The 20357-nt window shown below is 33.6% G+C and overlaps 1 protein-coding gene and 1 long non-coding RNA gene across 3 annotated transcripts; both read right to left on the reverse strand.

Moving 5' to 3' along the window:
• Positions 1 to 288: 288 nt before the first annotated feature.
• Positions 289 to 5437, reverse strand: LOC124363964. The gene is made up of 2 exons (XR_006922572.1): positions 5070 to 5437; positions 289 to 614 (listed from the first exon to the last, which is right to left on the reverse strand). It is a non-coding gene; the product is annotated as an uncharacterized LOC124363964 (long non-coding RNA).
• A 2927-nt stretch (positions 5438 to 8364) lies between these two features.
• LOC124363234 lies at positions 8365 to 14924 on the reverse strand. 2 transcript variants are annotated; one of them, XM_046818404.1, is made up of 2 exons: positions 14634 to 14902; positions 8365 to 9611 (listed from the first exon to the last, which is right to left on the reverse strand). In XM_046818404.1, exons 1-2 carry the CDS (start codon positions 14664 to 14666, stop codon positions 9324 to 9326), a joined length of 321 nt encoding a protein of 106 aa, XP_046674360.1. In that variant the 5' UTR covers positions 14667 to 14902; the 3' UTR covers positions 8365 to 9323. The 2 variants fall into 2 exon arrangements, with proteins under 2 accessions (XP_046674360.1, XP_046674359.1); XM_046818403.1 differs by lacking the exon at positions 8365 to 9611 and adding an exon at positions 11219 to 12379 and having other exon boundaries at positions 14634 to 14924.
• Positions 14925 to 20357: the final 5433 nt, after the last annotated feature.

Genomic DNA, 20357 nt, shown 5'->3' on the forward strand with positions numbered 1-20357 from the left:
AGTATACCGGCTATCGTAACAGTATACAGGCTATCGTAACAGTATACCGGCTATCGTAACAGTATACAGGCTATCGTAGCGGTATACCGACTATCGTAACAGTATACAGGCTATCGTAACAGTATACAGGCTATCGTAGCCATTCGAAATGTAGGATCCTTGTTCTATCGCCTTAGTTTGGTGATTATTACACAAAACAAAGAAGTTTTTTTTGTATTATATTTCCAATCCCATTTATTACACATCAAGATTTTAAAACTAAGAAAATGAATATAAAAATTTCAATGATTACATCTTTGCAACGAATTTTATTATTATATTACATTTCATTTACATATTTTGCTGGTAATGTCACTGTAATAACCAAACGTTGTTTTGAATATTGGCAAAGTTTGCTTGCAGATGCTTTTAAGGGACGTGTTATTTTTGTCTTTGCATCGTTTGATAAGATCTGAATACGCTCTTATGTCATTACCGACTGTTTGTAGAAACAGTTTGCATTCTTCATTATGAATATCTTTTCGTTTCAATAGCCCATTCAGCATCCTGACTTGCAGATCTAATTTATCGTTTGCACTCTCTGCCTCTGCACTCGTTTTCTGGTATAGAAGACACTGCAAAAAAATTTGAGAGGGTAACTATGATAACAAAACAAAATGTAGTAATTAGAAAGATTGGATTGATAATTATTAATAAAAACCACGTTTGGTTTTATAAAACTAGGATATTTTCATAAAGTTCTTTATTTATATCGCGAAATGGCAAGTAGTAAATAGGGACAGAGTGACCTCCCCGTTGTTCCCTGTGGTGAGGCAGAAAACAAGAACCGATCGTAAAAATTGACATATAATCTTCACAATAAGTCCAATAACGTATGCTTTTTTATAATGTAGTTTTTAGGTCCCCGAGTTCTTCTCGGGGAAACTTCCAGCACGGGGAAAGAGGTGGGAAAGAGCTCGGGGGGGGACTCTGGAGGCCACTATTGTTGGAAACTCCTCCATCAATAGTGGCCTCCAGATAGTATAAAAGTACGCGTTTGTTTATCATTTTTATGTCAATGTCACGTTATATCGACACTCTTTCTTTCAATTCCGAAAGCTACAGGTTTTCATTTATATTAATACAATGCATTGTCAAATGTTTATCCTGCAGTAGAGAACAAAGTAAAGCCATTCAGTACGAGGTGTGAAGATAATGTTTGTAGACGTTCGATACTGAAGAGCACAGTTGAGGCGTGTGGCAGCACTCGCATCATCAGGCATTAAGTCTCTTGGTAGCAATAATTTATTTTTGTTTTCGTTAGTCAGAACTATCTGTTCTATTTTCACTGTTTTATAACCCAACATGTGTTATTCAGTGTTATACAACGCGATACGGGAACGTGTTAGATTTTATTGCTCATTAGTTTTTTTTTTTAATTCTTAGTGACAAAGTATTCTATTGATGAAATGCAGGAATCTAGTAACTGTGAGTCTTCTACTCACCGACCGGCATCTGCTAAGAAGCTCCAAAACTCCGGCGAACTCGATGATCGTTTCGCCAAAGAAAAGTGGCCAGTCAGCGCCATGACGATAATAATAATAATATGATTCATTGCTTATGAACATATACGTGTTATCGCAATCGTTAAAGGCAATTACCCTTGAAAACTTAGCATCCGTCAGCCAATCATGTGGTCTTCTAAACGTGAGTCATAAACTCGTATATACTGTAGAACGCTTTTTATATAAACACGGGTTTTAGACGAGTATTAAATACGTTGGTCGCAGTTTTTGTAATTGAATTTGGCAGTTGATTGACAAATTGAACTTCGTTCAAGGCAAACGTTCTAAGCTACCGTCTTCCACTTCTGTAGTCACCCCTACCTCTAGTTTTATAAAAGTGTATATCACTACCTCTTATATGGTTGCATTTTGTCTTTAAAAAAGAATAGACGTTGCCAAAATATAGAGGCAGGGAATTGTCAAAAGTTTCACATTTCTGAATTCTTCATGACTCTCTAAGGTGCAGTTTTGCAATTTTTCTGACGGCCTTTTTTAAGAATAAACAACCAAAAAGCTACACCATAGGAGAGATGTGAGTAGATAAGTCCATAATACACAGTCATCAGCACCTGAATTAGGCAGTGTCAGTACAAATATACCTGAGGAATATTGTGCATAAATGCTGTCTCAATCCCACGCCATCCCTAGATCAAGATGTATTCCAAGGAATCGTGTTGAGTAGACCTTTTCAATTTCGGTTTCGTTTAGGGTGATCGTTGTACTAAAAACTGACTCTGTCTGTTGCAGAAAAAGTTTAATAAAATTCGATTTTGTCGAATTTGTTTTAAGATTGAGCTGATTAAAGTGTTGAATGATATTTTTGAGCTCCGTAAATGTCACCATTTCAAGTTCTATATTTGATTTTCCGTTGAAACAGAGAGTTGAGTCATATGCATACTGGACAGTGTGACTGTAATGTAGCGATGTGCCAGCATTTTCAAATAAAAAGAATAATTGGCTGAGGATAGACCCTTGATGAACTCCAAATACCAACCCCCTCTCCCTCGACTGCACATCTGACATTTGGACATATTGTTGTCTATCACTAAGATATGACTTGAGCCACTCATGTGGCACTCCTCGTATCGCTTGATATTACAGTGTCTGACTTAAGGTGCGATGATCAACACAGTCACAAGCTTTTGATAAGTCAATAAAATACTAAGCATATCTCATTGAATTTCAATCCTTCCAATATTCTACTATTATGTCAACTAGACGCGCGACTGCATCAATTGCCTACTTTCCATTTCGGAATCCGAACTAGCTTGATAATGGTGGGGTTTTCCAATAAATTTACAAGCCGAATGAGGAAATATTTTTCAAAAACTTGACAAAGGTAAAAAAGGTAGGTTGCTAAAAATTGTCAGAGGCCGTTTTGAGAGAGGTGGGAAATGTTCCAGAGCGCAAAGAGACATTTACCAAGTGTTCAAGTGGCCCCAACAAATGTTTTGAACACTGCTTTAGAAGCCACGTTGACACATGATTTGTCAGTTGAACTCTTTGTTTGAAAATCAATTATAACTCTGGAAATATCCTTCCTGTGACTGGAACAAGAACCACGGAGGCAGCTGGGCTCCGTATTGGTGGGGGCAGTGGCTAGCGCTAAGACTAAGTCTTTGGGTGACTCCGGTGGCATTGCTGACTTGCGCATTATCAGTCTGCAGTCATTCGTTCTGTAGTCATCAGTCAATATATTTTTCATCTAATTTTTTTTATTTTTGATAATGTCCCACGCAGTTTTTTTGCACACTTTTTGACGCGAGTAGTGATTTGGTGACTACATAATCTGTAGCAGATCTGACCACCTACGTATAAATTCGCTTATAGTTTTGATAAAAGTGTTTGAATTCCTCATTTTTTGAGTGCTTATTAATTTTGGAGGGAAATATAAAATTTTCTCTTCAAACCAAGATGCCTTAGATAGTCCATTTCCACATCTTCATTTTAGCTTTTTGTTAGATTTTAATGAAAGGGCAGATTACATTCAAATAGACATTAAAATGAACTTTAAATTTTGAAACTTCAACTCTCTTTCGATAGTGTAGTATAAATGCGATGTTTGTGGGCATCGTGTCTCGGATTGTTTTTTTTATTTTTTTAATTGCGTTTAGTCTTGTGACCATCGATGCCGAGCTATTGGTCATAGTGGTCTGAGATCACTGTTTGATCACAGAAACCTGGCAGTCAGTCAGACTTGTAATGACATTTTCAATTACTGTCGCTGAAGTGGCGGTCACTCCTGTTCTCCTGTTGGTGTGTCTGTTGACCAGACAAGACCAAAGTACTCCAACAAGTCAGCGAACTTGTTTTGTCATGGGGGCATCAACATCTAAGACGTCAATATTGAAATCTCCCATAAAAATGAAATGCCGTTCTTTTTTTGTAACCTCAGTCAGTATATTTTCAAAGTTTAAAAAGAATTGATCTTCATTTCCGTTTCGGGACCTGTACACTCAAATGGCGCGCATTGAAGTATTCTCTGTGTTAATTTTTACCCATGAAAATTTCAAATATTTGTCTTTTGGTCCGTCAAGAGTGTAGGCGGTAAACAAACAATGATTTACTAGAGGTGCAACAGAACACATTAACTAATTGGTCATTTGAATTTTGAAACCGTCTACATTACTGTTGTTAAATCCGTGTTCAGTAAGAACAAGTAAGTCAGGACGAAGTTCATCGCACATGAAGGAAAGTTCGTCCCCCTTGTTTACGGATATTTTTGCATTTTAATGCACAAATATAATTTCTCCTAATGTTCTTTTATTAGAATTTTCAAGGGATCCGGCGTTTAGTTTACATTTACCGGTGACTATAGTCGTTAGATCTCCCAGTTCCCCTACAAGCTAGCTATGTGCACTCATTTTTTGTAATAGGAATGTTTCGTGTGGATATTAATATACACGTATGCTTCCAGTGCTTCAAGTATGCTGATATCCTTAAAGAGCAATTTTTATTCTTTTTTAGTGTATTTTCTTTTTATAGGGTTTTGATTGCGATTCTTTTTATTTCTGTGTTCAGTGGCGTTTGACTTATCTTGTTTGCTTGTTTTTTAATCAAGTTTTTCTTTCTTCTTTTTATTTTTATTTGTGTCTTTTTTAATGACTATAACAAACTTATTCTTATTTTCGTTATTTTTCACCATCTTAGATACGTTCCGAGCGGTGGTCACCGAAGAGAAAGAAGGTAGTTGCTGATCCGGTTGCTTCACAGAGTTCTTTAGAGATTCTATTTCAGTCTCAATACTCCGGATCGCATTAATCATTTTAAGGGATTCTTCTTGTAGTAAATTTCTTACGTGTGTGATATAGAGTACATTCAGAAGCTATGAGTGACTCTCTAAACTTGCTTAACACAAGTTACATCTGTTTATATTAAATATTATAGCAATTTCCGGACATTATTTGGTGATCAACAAATTTACTAAGATTATTACATATAACGTGTTCAAAACAATACATCTCCGATGGCAAACTATTCTATTAGTTAATGTATATAGTGCGATATTCATAATTTTGTACTTACAATAATTAAATAATGAGCTATACTTTTACTTATTAACATTTTAGGATACAGCAACACTTTTAAAAGGTAAAATGATTTAATCTTCTCAAAGAATGTTATGACCTTCAGATAACTATTACATACATAAATTAACTATAGATGGTAAGAACTACATCGACATCAAATAGAATTTCATATAACAAGTTAAATACTGTGGAACTCTTTCACATTAAGCGGGTAATTTATTCTCAATAATAACAATGAATTATACTTAATGATTAAAATTATCATCATAATAATGTTTACAATAACAGGAGCCTAGATCACTCACGTAAAATGTATACGGTTTAGGAATGTTCTTTGTTCAGGCAATATGGGTATGAATTTTATATAACAATCAAATGAATTAAAACATAATTTAATGAATAATTAATTAATATATTGATTAATAATATTTACCAAAAACATGTCTACCTCTGATTCAAAATTATTATCACGGAACTCTATTATGTTATAGAGCTCTCGCCAGATTACTACACATTTAGTACTTCCTCCACTCTGAACTAAAATAATTCATGTTTCTATGAACATATGGATCTATTCATTCTAATATTTATGGACATTGCAGAGATATTTGTGTATTTCATTTGTACACATAAATTGTTTAACTTATCGACTTCAAGGTTTTTATATAGTGCTCTTTAAACATAAATTGAAGTAAAATATTTTTCATTAATTATCACTTATTTTCACGATTGTTTATTATATCATTTTAAAAGGATTCTCCTATGACGTACTTGTTATTCAAATATAAAATAGAGTGTAAAGTAATGTATAATTTTACCATCCCATAGATAGTTTTTTTGCATAATTCAATAACATTTGTCTCTAGTGAAATTTTGGGTGCTAAGCATGAAGAAAAATTAAATAGTTTTAGTAATTTAATTAATATAATATGTTACTTTTAAAATATCAATTATATATATACATTTAAAAATTAAAATTTACGCCTTTGGTGATAATAAAAAATAAGCATTTATTTATAAATTGTTTTCCACGCTAGAGCACTGAGTATTTGCTTTAATAACATTATATATCAAAGGGTAACATTTGAAATAATTCGCAGCTTTTACGTTTATATCATTTAGGTAAAATTATTTTGATTCCTACATTTGGCAAACAAATTAGCTTTCTTTGTATAATAACTGTAGTCAATAAAGAACTTATCAGAGATCTTGTGACAGTTATGTCTGAGACACATTGTAAGGACGAGTAATCTGACGCACAGTCGATCCACTTCTCTCGTGTCATCGAACCATAGTAACAAGTGACACACACTGACGTCACCAGGTCGAAGTGCAATGAATACAATTACTGTTTTCTATTTGCTTTTATATATATATATAAAACATCTAACCACCTTAGAGTCAGAATAACAGGGCACAGATTTGATATTTTCCATAAAGACAAGGAGAAGCCATTGGCCAAACATGCTGCTGAGCACAAAAAAGACAAAATTGAAGAATGTTATAACCTTAAAGGAATTAATAAGGTCTTCCCTTGTCATGAAGAAAATTTAAATAGATTAAAATTTAAAAATCTGGAACAAGCACATCAATTACTTTTAAAATCAAAATACCCAGATGGTCTAAATTTAAGATAATTTTGTTGTGTTTCTTGTTTCTTGTTTTCTTCATTTATATTATGCTTCCTGAAGATGTGGGTATTACATCCCACGAAATATATAAAAGCCTTGTAATCTTTGTTTTTTCATTTCAATAAGTGAAATAGTATATATATATATATATATATATATATATATATATATATGTGTGTGTGTGTGTGTGTGTGTGTGTGTGTGTGTGTAACAAGTTAAAATCCTCTAGGCATTTCCAGTTTGTTTTCGCTGTCGTTTTTGATACCCTGACTTGCTGTACATTTAAAAATTGTAAAGTGTTATCCTTATCTAAAAATAACTTTAAAAAATCCACTACTTGTTTTGTTTGACTTCACTCTCGTATTACACACCCTGTTGTGTGTCATTTCCAATCAGTAAAAATAATAATTTTAGTAATTAATTGCCAAGTATAGAGTCCCCGTCCGCCCGGTATGTAGCAGATTTTAAATCCGCTATACCCTCGAGCCTGTGTTTCACTTAAGTTTCGAATGCAAATCGGACAATAAAACAAAAATCCTAGCAAAATTATTTTATATTGAGAGTCATTTTTATAATTCCAATACTCCTAAAACTACCCCAAGCGTTCAGTGTTACGTGGTCGGTAGCCTGAATGCCTCTGTCCGGTGATACACAACGGTGAGTGTTTAACATCCGACACTCTGCGTCACAACTGAGACAACCCCTTGTATTCCTAATGGAGTCACGTCGGAGCGTTCTGTGTTGCGTGGTCGGTAGCCTGAATGCCTCTGTCCGGTGATACACAACGGTGAGTGTTTAACATCCGACACTCTGCGTCACAACTGAGACAACCCCTTGTATTCCTAATGGAGTCACGTCGGAGCGTTCTGTGTTGCGTGGTCGGTAGCCTGAATGCCTCTGTCCGGTGATACACTACTGTTTAACATCCGACACTCTGCGTCACAACTGAGACAACCCCTTGTAATGGAGTCTACGTAGCCTGAATGCCTCTGTCCGGTGATACACTACGGTGAGTGTTTAACATCCGACACTCTGCGTCACAACTGAGACAACCCCTTGTATTCCTAATGGAGTCACGTCGGAGCGTTCTGTGTTGCGTGGTCGGTAGCCTGAATGCCTCTGTCCGGTGATACACTACGGTGAGTGTTTAACATCCGACACTCTGCGTCACAACTGAGACATCCCCTTGTATCCTTGATGGGGTCAGGTCGCATTCAGGAGTCGCGTCTGTGACAGTGTCAGATCTCAGTCACTAGAGCAGCGTGGAAGGTAATTACGATACTCATACTTGTTTTATACTTTGGCGTGTTTTTAAATTATCAACTTAATGTTGTGAACAAAATTTCGATATAATCGAACCCTGGTTCAAAAGTGATCTATTCGACACCAGTTTTGTAGTGCAGGTCCCTAACGGCCTGCCAGTACAATATAACTTGTGTTTCTTCGGTAGCTAATGCAGATATGACAAGCCTTATGTTTGAAACATTTCCCATTTTCTTGTTTGGAACATCCTTTATTGTTCGGATTGTATCACTTAGAAGCTAATCCAGCTAATAACGCTTCTGACATATGAATTAGTACATTCTTTCCTGCAGGAATTGTCTATATTTCTTTTTTTGATGATGTAATATGTGTTTATAATATACAATACATACACAATAATAATGTACCAATTTTAATTTGGTTAAGTTTTTTAATCCAAAGTTGTTTTACATAATTCCTATAATAGAAAATCTAAACACTTTTAGAAAATAGCCACATCTCACGGAAACAGCAGGACACTATATTCGTAGCTGTAATGTTCAGTGAAGTAATCGGTAAGGAAACAAAATCCACATGTGTAGTGTACATATAAAGAGAGTCTGGAGTGAAACAAGGAAGCAGATATACGAGGGTAGCACAGTAGTTTTAATACTGGCTTTATATTGTTACAGTACATGCTACAGTGTAGTGTGCATAACGAGAGACTCTGGTGTGGAACGAAAAAGCAGACATACGTGTGTAGCAAAGTAGTTTTAATACTGATTTTATATTGTTACAGTACATGCTACAGTGTAGTGTTCATAACGAGAGACTCTGGTGTGCTACAAGGAAGCAGACTTACGAGTGTAGCACAGTAGTGTTAATACTGGCTTTATATTGTTACAGTACATGTTAAAGTGTATTGTGCATAACGAGAGACTCTGGTGTGCAACAAGGAAGCAGACATACGTGTGTAGCAAAGTAGTTTTAGAACTGGCTTTATATTGTCACACTGAATCAAGTATTCTGAGAGACTCTGGCTTAAAATATGGAAGAAGACTAGTTAGTGCTGTTCTGTTAATCCCATTTTAACTGAGAGGACAGGATGAAACAATTGTATAACATATTTTACATTATAGAGGAGAAAGGAATTGTAATAAGTATGTTATTTTTGTAGCTAAAATGACAACAATACTAATAATGTCAAACTTATTGCATTTATTTTTTCTTAACATGATAACTTTTACTACTTGAAATATTAAAAAACAAATGTGATAGGTGTTCAGGAAATATAATTAACATTTAAAATGTTATAATCATAATTAAATATATATTACTAATATTAAGAACATTAAGAGAATTGTACTGGTTACTGGTTAATCTATCTTGCAAGAATTTGTGACGATGTCAAGGTAAAAGTCCAGTACTTTAGGCAAATTAGACGACATCTGATCACAAGCCTCTTTAACCTCTGGGTCCTGGGTTATCTTGCAGTGATCCATCCGCTCAGACATGAACTTCACATCAGAGCTTATTGAGCTGACGACAGAGTCACATTCCTTTGTTCCGTACTTATGTTTGTTCTCTCTCAGTGCTTCGACCAATGTCTGCATTCGATCCTCCACTGGGTCACTCTGTCCTTTGGCATTTTCTTGTAGTGCGATCTGTGTAACAGTTTGAGGGGATGAAAACTGAGTGTGAGGCAAGGATATTGACATGATAAATAAGGTCTTAATGGAACTTCTATATTTACAAAACAAAAATTGGTTTTATATATGTTTTACAAAACAAAATAGTTGTAAAAATAATCTAAATAATTAAGTTTGCCAAGATAACAATATTAATTCTTCAATAATAAATCGTTAATATTTAGGTTTCACAGTGTGAAAATTGTTATATCAGTTCTAGCTCAGTTTAAATTAAATTTAAGTATAAACAGAAGAAATGGTAATATTCTTCTACCGAATCTTATATGGAAAATGCACAAAATATAATTACTTATCACCAGTAACTATCAGCAGTAGATGTTGTAGCCAAATTATTATTTACATTGTGTTTGTGCGTTTTAAATAAATATCTGCTATAACATTGAGTTAGTTCAGTTACAAAATTTCATTATTGTATACTTTTTATTTTAATAAGTTCGTCTACAAAGTTCAATAAAAGAATAAGCTTTAATAGCTGAATTATTAAATATAATAATTAACTTGAAATTTACATAATGAAATGTTTAGTTAATTATTCATTATTCGTAAACCAATTCATTTAAAGTGATAATTATTAACTATAACATTGTGTAAGCTAACTATCGCATTCTTGGTCATTGATATTTGTTACAAAACATACACAAAGAAACCAACAAGTTTAGATCAATGTAGTTCTTTCAATCCATCCTAAAACATGTAATAAAAGTATTCGCAAATAATAAAAATGGTTTAGTATTACAGAAGTTCGGCATGGAGTTAAACTTGGTTAATAACTTAATTATTATATTTTACATGGATAATGGTGCTAAATAACGTATTCACTATTCCAATATTGTTTTTCGTAGCGAACTTGGCATGAAACAGTTTATATCAAAGTAACCCATATTTCACCATGCTTATAAAATTGTAATAAATCTCTAGTTTTTGTAGTTCTTGAAGTTTTAAAAATGTGTATGGCTCAGTTTTTAAACCTGTTACAAAATTTCCTAAACTATTTTTAACGGATCTAAATTAGACTAAACATTATGCAAAGTTTTAACTTTTACATTTATTCAATATAAAAATACAATTTCCCGTTAGATAAACAAACAGACGAGCAAGGCGGGAACTAAGCAAGATATAATGTAATATCTTAAGTATTGAAAATTGCATAATATGTATAAATTTAATAATATACTACATTTCTTACTTGTTTTATTTGAAACATCAAACTGTGAAGTTTGATAGAGCAATTTTTGGACACAATAATCAAATTTTATTTTGCCTTACACATATATTGCTTGTATTAAACGGCACTATCTACGATTAAGTATTAAGAACAAGTATTTGTCAGTAACAAGTATTGTTATAATATGAATACACGGATACTTAGTTTCATCGCGCCTTTTTCACGGTCAGAGTCAGCTATAATATCGAATTGAACGTAAGCTATTATTTCACTAGTGCACTGTAAGAAATTAACCTGTCATAACAATAAAACTTATTCAAGAAACGTCTTATTATATGAGATAAATTCTGTTATGTTATGATTCTTACATGGGATTAAAAATGAAATACAACTGAAATAATAATAAAGTGCCGTTTATTTACTAAAGAGTTAACTATATTCTTACTGTTAATATTATTTGTAAATCACTTAAAATGTTCTTAACATTCAATTGGTATAAACAAATAACACCCAGATATAAAAATGTATATCATTTTCGTGTTGCTAGACAGACGTATGCTTATATACACATGTGTTTGTTCTAAACAACAAGAACCAAAGATGTATTTCACACTGAGACCCCAATAATGACTGAAGTACAAGGAATTCCTATATTAAAAAACCATTTAATTGGTGATACCGAAATGTTTTCATTACAAACGTGAAGGTTTTTACTTCGGTATAAAATAAATGGTACATATGATAATATTATGAGTTTCAACACTCGATGAGGTTAACAACAGTTATTATAATATGCCCTATTTTATTACAAGAGTATCAGTTTATTACATAGCACACATAAGCATAAAATATTATAAACTTAACTTAATAGCAAAAACTATAATATTCAATAAATTAAAATAAAACTGAATTATTATTTTAGTGTTTGTTTTTCAGTTAAATAATATATTCCAATAAGAAGAAGCTTGTACAATGTATATAATCTAAAGTAACTGCTGAACAGATTATTTTATAATGATCGGATCAACAGTTCCAGAGTTAAATGTTCTTCCGTGTTTAAATCAGTACGGTTATATACAAGTAAATTTAGTGGTGTATATAATATAATCAATATAATAGCTGTATTGTATGTATACAGAAAGAAACTTTTCACAATTTATACGATGATAAAATACAATTTGAAATTATCTAACTAGTCACTTGTAAACAAGAATAATATGTTGACAATTATCGGAATATTATAAATGCTGCAAATGTATCACTCCTTCCTTTTGCATACTTTATCAAACACTTCACAATAAGTGTCAACAACTTTCGGCCACCTGTGCGACACTCTGTCACACTCTCGCTTCTGTTCAGGGTCCTTGGTGGTTCTGCACTTCTCCAGGCAAGCGGCCATGATGTCAACGTCTGGACCGATAGCCCGAATCACTCGCTCACATTGTCTTTTGTAACCGGGGTCGTGTTTCTTCTTCAATTCCTTTCCGAGATTTTCAAGTTTCATCTCAACTGGATCTTTTGATACTTTCTTGCTTTTTGTCTCTTGGTTAACCAAAATCTGCATAAAGATTGTAATTTTCAATGAAATATGAAAGAAAGGAAACGGGTTTTAAGAAATCTCCTTTCAATAGAAATAATAAATTACAAGTTAATAGATTTTTTTAAATTAATTTGATATACTCATAGAAAAATTTCAGTAACGATTTCATGATATTTTCTTATGTGAGTATAAAACCTTTATAAACACAACATGTATTCTTCGATTTATAACCCCATCATCCCTGCCCATACTGTTGACCTTTCTTGTCATTACTTTTCATTATGAAAAGTAATATATGCCCTGTATTTTACTCCCTGGGCTGCAATGGCTCTACTAACACTTATTGTATGTTTCTATGAAACTCGATATTCATTCATCATCACCAATACATAAGCTTAAAATAAAATACACTTAATATTTGAACAAGGAACTTGATCGGTAGACTATCCACGGCCATATTTGTTTCAGTCCATATCACCAAGAGGCAATGCAGACATTTGTTTTAGCATTAGGATTTCACCCCGTTTAGTTTGTTTATACCTTAAACTCCTTGGTAAACTTAATATGCGTGAAATAAGTTTTAACTCAGAGAATTATACTGAGACAATTTGGTCGTAGGAAACATAGGTAACTTTAGTTAGGACTAAGGGAAAGTGGGATTTCTAATTTAGTTGTGTATGTAACTAAATTTTTTCCCTTAATCTAAATTTGTCCCTTACAGGAAACGTTAGTAAAACTGTGTATAGAACTGTGTTAGCTTTTCGAATATCACGGCTTCAATATATAAAAAAATATGGCAAAAATGGTTGTTCATACAATTTTTTTAAAAAACACCGTTTTTTAGGTAAACAACCTTTAAACATTCCGTTAATTTTAATATGTCCGTTTACACCAAACAACGTTATTTCTGATTTTGTTTTACCTCCACCAATTGTCGCGTAAGGGAGGTATCACTAACAATACAGAATTTCATGAATAAGGGTAAAGTTTCAAAAATAACGTTTAGCACTGGTTGTTTTAAAGTACAATTTTTCAAATATGTTTGGATCTCATATCAAGAATATTTAGATGGTATAATAGGCTCTGTTTATGAGATAATATTTCTTTCTTTTTATACATTGAACGGCTTTCACTTCTTTCAATATAGCCTGGCAAAGAATTAAAGCATTTTGGCCCAATGTACTTGGTTGTTTTTTAATGCCTGCACAACAACACTTGTACCATTCATGTTTGCACCAAGTGATCCTTAAAGTGATATTATTTGAATACAATAGAAACAAGAGGGTTTATAATAGAGCCATGAAAAACACCATCGCACCAGTTCCAGTGCTCTGAGTGCACCAAAAAGGAAATGATTTAAAGCATCGGTGTTGATTTATTGCTCAAAACACCTAAGAGTCTGTCATGGATATGTAGATAAACCGTACTACAAATAGGAAGAATACATATCGGTCTATAATTCTTTTGAAAATTCTTGGATCACTTCTTAATTAAAAGTGCAACTATTGAATGTTTAAGACCCAACGGAAATTTTTAGGAGTTTTATAAACGTTATATTATCCAAAATTCGGAAATTTCTTGAGGCTGGGTTAAAGCTTATATTTTAATCTTCAACATGTGATTGCTTTATAATTATGAGTCTTTCCAGAATTATTATATACAAGCTACCACACAGATTCAATCTTATTTCTGCCATTTGGATATTAATTTTAGAAAACCTTTATTTAGCCTTGCAAATGAGTATTCTGTAATCCCGAATTTTTCTTTACAAATATATCGCGATGACTTTCAGTTAGGTAATCGCACTCATTTTGTAATGAGTATGAGTTCATTATAAAATGAAGTACTTTAAAAACAATTATCTAGACTTTGAAGTGTTTGAAAAATGTATACCGTTGAAATAAACATTTATTAATTTACAACTTACTTCCACAACTTTGCAACTCAAAATAAAGTAGAGATTAACAGAAGCGAAAATAGAAAAAGTATTGCTAATATTACTTACCATGACAACCAATGTTATGATGCAGTAGTGTTAACACAAATTACTATGGCAACAATTGTTAACATCCGGTAGTACTAATGTAACTTACCATTGTGAAAAATGTTGACATCCAGTCAGTGACCCAGGGCTCATATGGGGTTCAAAACAAACCAAATTAGAAAAATTATTGCTAATTTAACTTACCATGGCAACTAATGTTATGATTCAGTAGTGGTAACCTAAATTACTACGGCAACAATTATTAACATCCAGTATTACGTAACTTACCATAGCAACAAATGTTAACATCCAGTATTGCATTTTGACACGGCGTTATTGTAACCAAACTTAGTAAAAACTGTATTTATTGCCTCCAGGTGAAAGTTGTTAAGTAATGCTGTAGCGGTCCGCGGTGGCTGAGCTGTTGTTGTGCTGTGTGTGCTGTTTTGTGTTGTTGTACTGTTGTGTTGTGTGCTGTAACGGTCCGCGGCGGCTGAGCTGTTGTAGGGAACTAAAGAGGAGTAACGACGATTGTACTCTGAGTTGTTTAGATGGGATGATGCAAGGCCCTCCTATAATTACACCCTAACTATAATTTCAGAGCTCGTTATATTTGAGTCATGGTTATTGTAATAATAAATTGCGCCTTATCGCATTTCCTAATACTCTTAGAAACGATATTAATTGGTATTCATTTGCAGTGGTAATAGCTTAGAGTTATTATCATATATCTTATACAACAGATTCATCTTAGTCAAACATATTTCTGTAAATACCGTTAAGACTACAGAAGTGTTATTGGTCATGAATTATGTTCTCAGAAATTATAATCACACAATTTCTATCAACTTTTAATGAGCGAGTCTTGTAACTGTGCGGCTTAAAATCTAAGTTCAACGTAATTTTATTCAAACCGTATTGAAAGTCTGTGCATATTGGATTTTTATTTGAGATTTCTGCCTTCAAAAATCAACTAAAAATTTCCTTATGTTGACCTAACATTAATAAAGTTAACAGAAACCTCTCCGTTATAGCATTATAATATAAAGTTACGTTTCCTTTCTTGTATGTTCTCGTATAAGACGGAGGCGTATTTAAACTAAGCGCGGTCCTGAAACTGATCAAATGAAATATTACTTGAAACAAAATCTAAATTTACTTTCAGCAATGTTTGACCTCACGTCATATTATTAAATGTACTTGGTTTAACAACAAACACTGAAATAAGAATTATAATTATATCTGTGAGTGCTTCCGTTTTAAAAGGAAACATCAACATACCCACACAACTGAAATAAAAATGGTTAAAGCAATAAAATAAGCCACTTAATGTTTAAATAAAACACATGACATTAACAATACAATAAGGTTAAATTACAAAGATCAGAAAGTATGTCTAATGTATACGCAACAAAAATAGTATTTCATTAGATTAATGACAGTGACGTTGAATTCTGTAAAGGTTATTAAGTTTTATTTATTACTTACTAAATAATTTTGGTTCTTTTTTTAAGTTGTTTCGTAATCATCGATGTCATTTAGGATTTATTTTCGTAGTTTTACTTGCTAAAGTGCGTGTTTTGCCAAGGCCGATCTTTTTTCTTTTTGACATTTTTTACATATATTATGTTCCTTAAATCTCTTTTCCATTTTCCATTTTGTTTACACAATATATTATAAACACCTTAATTAATTTAAAACTTTACATTTCACACTATAGGTTTCTAAACGAAATTTCTTAAACATAAAATATCGTGTTTTTGTAAAACTTTTAGTGTTAAGTATTATAATTAAAATGTTTTGTAAGAGGATTGCTTATTATTTCAACCAAATATGTTATAGTTTGAAAACATGGCGATATTTATAGGGAAATATTTAGGTTTCGTGTAAAGTATGTTGGATGTTAACTTTTTCAGTTTGATGAGTTTTAGAATATAAAGATGGATATCTCAACATGATAAGATGTCTCGTTCCTATAGCCCTATTTTTAATGGGAATATAAAACGTACTTCAAACAAACTTATTATGATAGTGAACGTCACATAATATATTCAATTTACTTTCGTGATTTAAATATTTAAACAATTCCTAACTGATTTCTACCGTTATAGATAAAGCTACATGCATTTATTTTTGTTTCCTAGTTGTCATTTACTCATGCAACTGGTTAGGACCTTCACCTTCGTGACAACTTCATAGTAAAACTAAACCAAACAACGTTCATAATCTTACTAATTAATTATAGAGCAGTATATTTTACAGTTGCTACAGTACTCAGATCAATGAAATCGAATCCAAAGTTTTATTGATCAAAAACATTTACTAATATTGAACATATTTGATCTTAATATTTGTTACTCTGTAATATCGAAACTATGTAATATCAAAACTTTATAATATCGAAACTATGTACTATCTAAAATATGAATATATTACGTAGTTTCACGTTGCCTTGAAAAAATACAACGACCGGAGCAGCAATACAAACGCTACTAAGACACCGGGAATGTAAACCGGAAGTAAATTACAAGGCGTGAAAGTAGACATTTGTTAACTAAAGTAGCCTTCTCAGAACGGGTACCTATGTATACTCGTAATGTTAATCGATAGTGGCCACAGTGCAAACACTATCATTTCGTGTGAAAGTAGACATTTGTTAACTAAAGTAGCCTTCTCAGAACGAGTAGCTATGTATACTCGTATGTTCATCGATAGTGGCCACAATGCAAACACTATCATTTCATGTGAAAGTAGACATTTGTTAACTAAAGTAGCCTTCTCAGAACGAGTAGCTATGTACACTCGTATGTTCATCGATAGTGGCCACAATGCAAACACTATCATTTCGTGTGAAAGTAGACATTTGTTAACTAAAGTAGCCTTCTCAGAACGAGTAGCTATGTATACTCGTATGTTCATCGATAGTGGCCACAATGCAAACACTATCATTTCATGTGAAAGTAGACATTTGTTAACTAAAGTAGCCTTCTCAGAACGAGTAGCTATGTACACTCGTATGTTCATCGATAGTGGCCACAATGCAAACACTATCATTTCGTGTGAAAGTAGACATTTGTTAACTAAAGTAGCCTTCTCAGAACGAGTAGCTATGTATACTCGTATGTTCATCGATAGTGGCAACAATGCAAACACTATCATTTCGTGTGAAAGTAGACATTTGTTAACTAAAGTAGCCTTCTCAGAACGAGTAGCTATGTATACTCGTATGTTCATCGATAGTGGCCACAATGCAAACACTATCATTTCATGTGAAAGTATACATTTGTTAACTAAAGTAGCCTTCTCAGAACGAGTACCTATGTATACTCGTATGTTCACCGATAGTGGCCACAATGCAAACACTATCATTTCATGTGAAAGTAGACATTTGTTAACTAAAGTAGCCTTCTCAGAACGAGTAGCTATGTACACTCGTATGTTCATCGATAGTGGCCACAATGCAAACACTATCATTTCGTGTGAAAGTAGACATTTGTTAACTAAAGTAGCCTTCTCAGAACGAGTAGCTATGTATACTCGTATGTTCATCGATAGTGGCCACAATGCAAACACTATCATTTCGTGTGAAAGTAGACATTTGTTAACTAAAGTAGCCTTCTCAGAACGAGTAGCTATGTATACTCGTATGTTCATCGATAGTGGCCACAATGCAAACACTATCATTTCATGTGAAAGTAGACATTTGTTAACTAAAGTAGCCTTCTCAGAACGAGTAGCTATGTACACTCGTATGTTCATCGATAGTGGCCACAATGCAAACACTATCATTTCGTGTGAAAGTAGACATTTGTTAACTAAAGTAGCCTTCTCAGAACGAGTAGCTATGTATACTCGTATGTTCATCGATAGTGGCCACAATGCAAACACTATCATTTCGTGTGAAAGTAGACATTTGTTAACTAAAGTAGCCTTCTCAGAACGAGTAGCTATGTATACTCGTATGTTCATCGATAGTGGCCACAATGCAAACACTATCATTTCGTGTGAAAGTAGACATTTGTTAACTAAAGTAGCCTTCTCAGAACGAGTAGCTATGTATACTCGTATGTTCATCGATAGTGGCAACAATGCAAACACTATCATTTCGTGTGAAAGTAGACATTTGTTAACTAAAGTAGCCTTCTCAGAACGAGTAGCTATGTATACTCGTATGTTCATCGATAGTGGCCACAATACAAACACTATCATTTCGTGTGAAAGTAGACATTTGTTAACTAAAGTAGCCTTCTCAGAACGAGTAGCTATGTATACTCGTATGTTCATCGATAGTGGCCACAATGCAAACACTATCATTTCGTGTGAAAGTAGACATTTGTTAACTAAAGTAGCCTTCTCAGAACGAGTAGCTATGTATACTCGTATGTTCATCGATAGTGGCCACAATGCAAACACTATCATTTCGTGTGAAAGTAGACATTTGTTAACTAAAGTAGCCTTCTCAGAACGAGTAGCTATGTACACTCGTATGTTCATCGATAGTGGCCACAATGCAAACACTATCATTTCGTGTGAAAGTAGACATTTGTTAACTAAAGTAGCCTTCTCAGAACGAGTAGCTATGTACGTATACTCGTATGTTCATCGATAGTGGCCACAATGCAAACACTATCATTTCGTGTGAAAGTAGACATTTGTTAACTAAAGTAGCCTTCTCAGAACGAGTAGCTATGTATATACTCGTATGTTCATCGATAGTGGCCACAATGCAAACACTATCATTTCGTGTGAAAGTAGACATTTGTTAACTAAAGTAGCCTTCTCAGAACGAGTAGCTATGTATACTCGTATGTTCATCGATAGTGGCCACAATGCAAACACTATCATTTCGTGTGAAAGTAGACATTTGTTAACTAAAGTAGCCTTCTCAGAACGAGTAGCTATGTATACTCGTATGTTCATCGATAGTGGCCACAATGCAAACACTATCATTTCGTGTGAAAGTAGACATTTGTTAACTAAAGTAGCCTTCTCAGAACGAGTAGCTATGTATACTCGTATGTTCATCGATAGTGGCCACAATGCAAACACTATCATTTCGTGTGAAAGTAGACATTTGTTAACTAAAGTAGCCTTCTCAGAACGAGTAGCTATGTATACTCGTATGTTCATCGATAGTGGCCACAATGCAAACACTATCATTTCGTGTGAAAGTAGACATTTGTTAACTAAAGTAGCCTTCTCAGAACGAGTAGCTATGTATACTCGTATGTTCATCGATAGTGGCCACAATGCAAACACTATCATTTCGTGTGAAAGTAGACATTTGTTAACTAAAGTAGCCTTCTCAGAACGAGTAGCTATGTATACTCGTATGTTCATCGATAGTGGCCACAATGCAAACACTATCATTTCGTGTGAAAGTAGACATTTGTTAACTAAAGTAGCCTTCTCAGAACGAGTAGCTATGTATACTCGTATGTTCATCGATAGTGGCCACAATGCAAACACTATCATTTCGTGTGAAAGTAGACATTTGTTAACTAAAGTAGCCTTCTCAGAACGAGTAGCTATGTATACTCGTATGTTCATCGATAGTGGCCACAATGCAAACACTATCATTTCGTGTGAAAGTAGACATTTGTTAACTAAAGTAGCCTTCTCAGAACGAGTAGCTATGTATACTCGTATGTTCATCGATAGTGGCCACAATACAAACAATATCATTTCGTGTCTGAAAGTAACATTTGTTAACTAAAGTAGCCTTCTCAGAACGAGTAGCTATGTATACTCGTATGTTCATCGATAGTGGCCACAATAATAATATATAACACATAGTACATTTCTCGGAAAGTAAGTATGACATTTGTTAACTAAAGTAGCCTTCTCAGAACGAGTAGCTATGTACACTCGTATGTTCATCGATAGTGGCCACAATGCAAACACTATCATTTCGTGTGAAAGTAGACATTTGTTAACTAAAGTAGCCTTCTCAGAACGAGTAGCTATGTATACTCGTATGTTCATCGATAGTGGCCACAATGCAAACACTAT

The sequence above is a fragment of the Homalodisca vitripennis genome, chromosome 5 (genome assembly GCF_021130785.1).
Source record: "Homalodisca vitripennis isolate AUS2020 chromosome 5, UT_GWSS_2.1, whole genome shotgun sequence".
NCBI classification, from domain to species: Eukaryota; Metazoa; Arthropoda; class Insecta; order Hemiptera; family Cicadellidae; genus Homalodisca; species Homalodisca vitripennis.

What these genes read in the sequence shown, in the direction of transcription:
- LOC124363234 (XM_046818403.1), bottom strand. Translation starts at nt 14,666, where the DNA reads ATGCAATACTGGATGTTAACATTTGTTGCTATG. An exon ending in TGTTAACATTTGTTGCTATG is followed by an intron (nt 12,380 to 14,633) that starts GTAAGTTACGTA and finishes ATCTTTATGCAG; the next exon opens with ATTTTGGTTAACCAAGAGAC.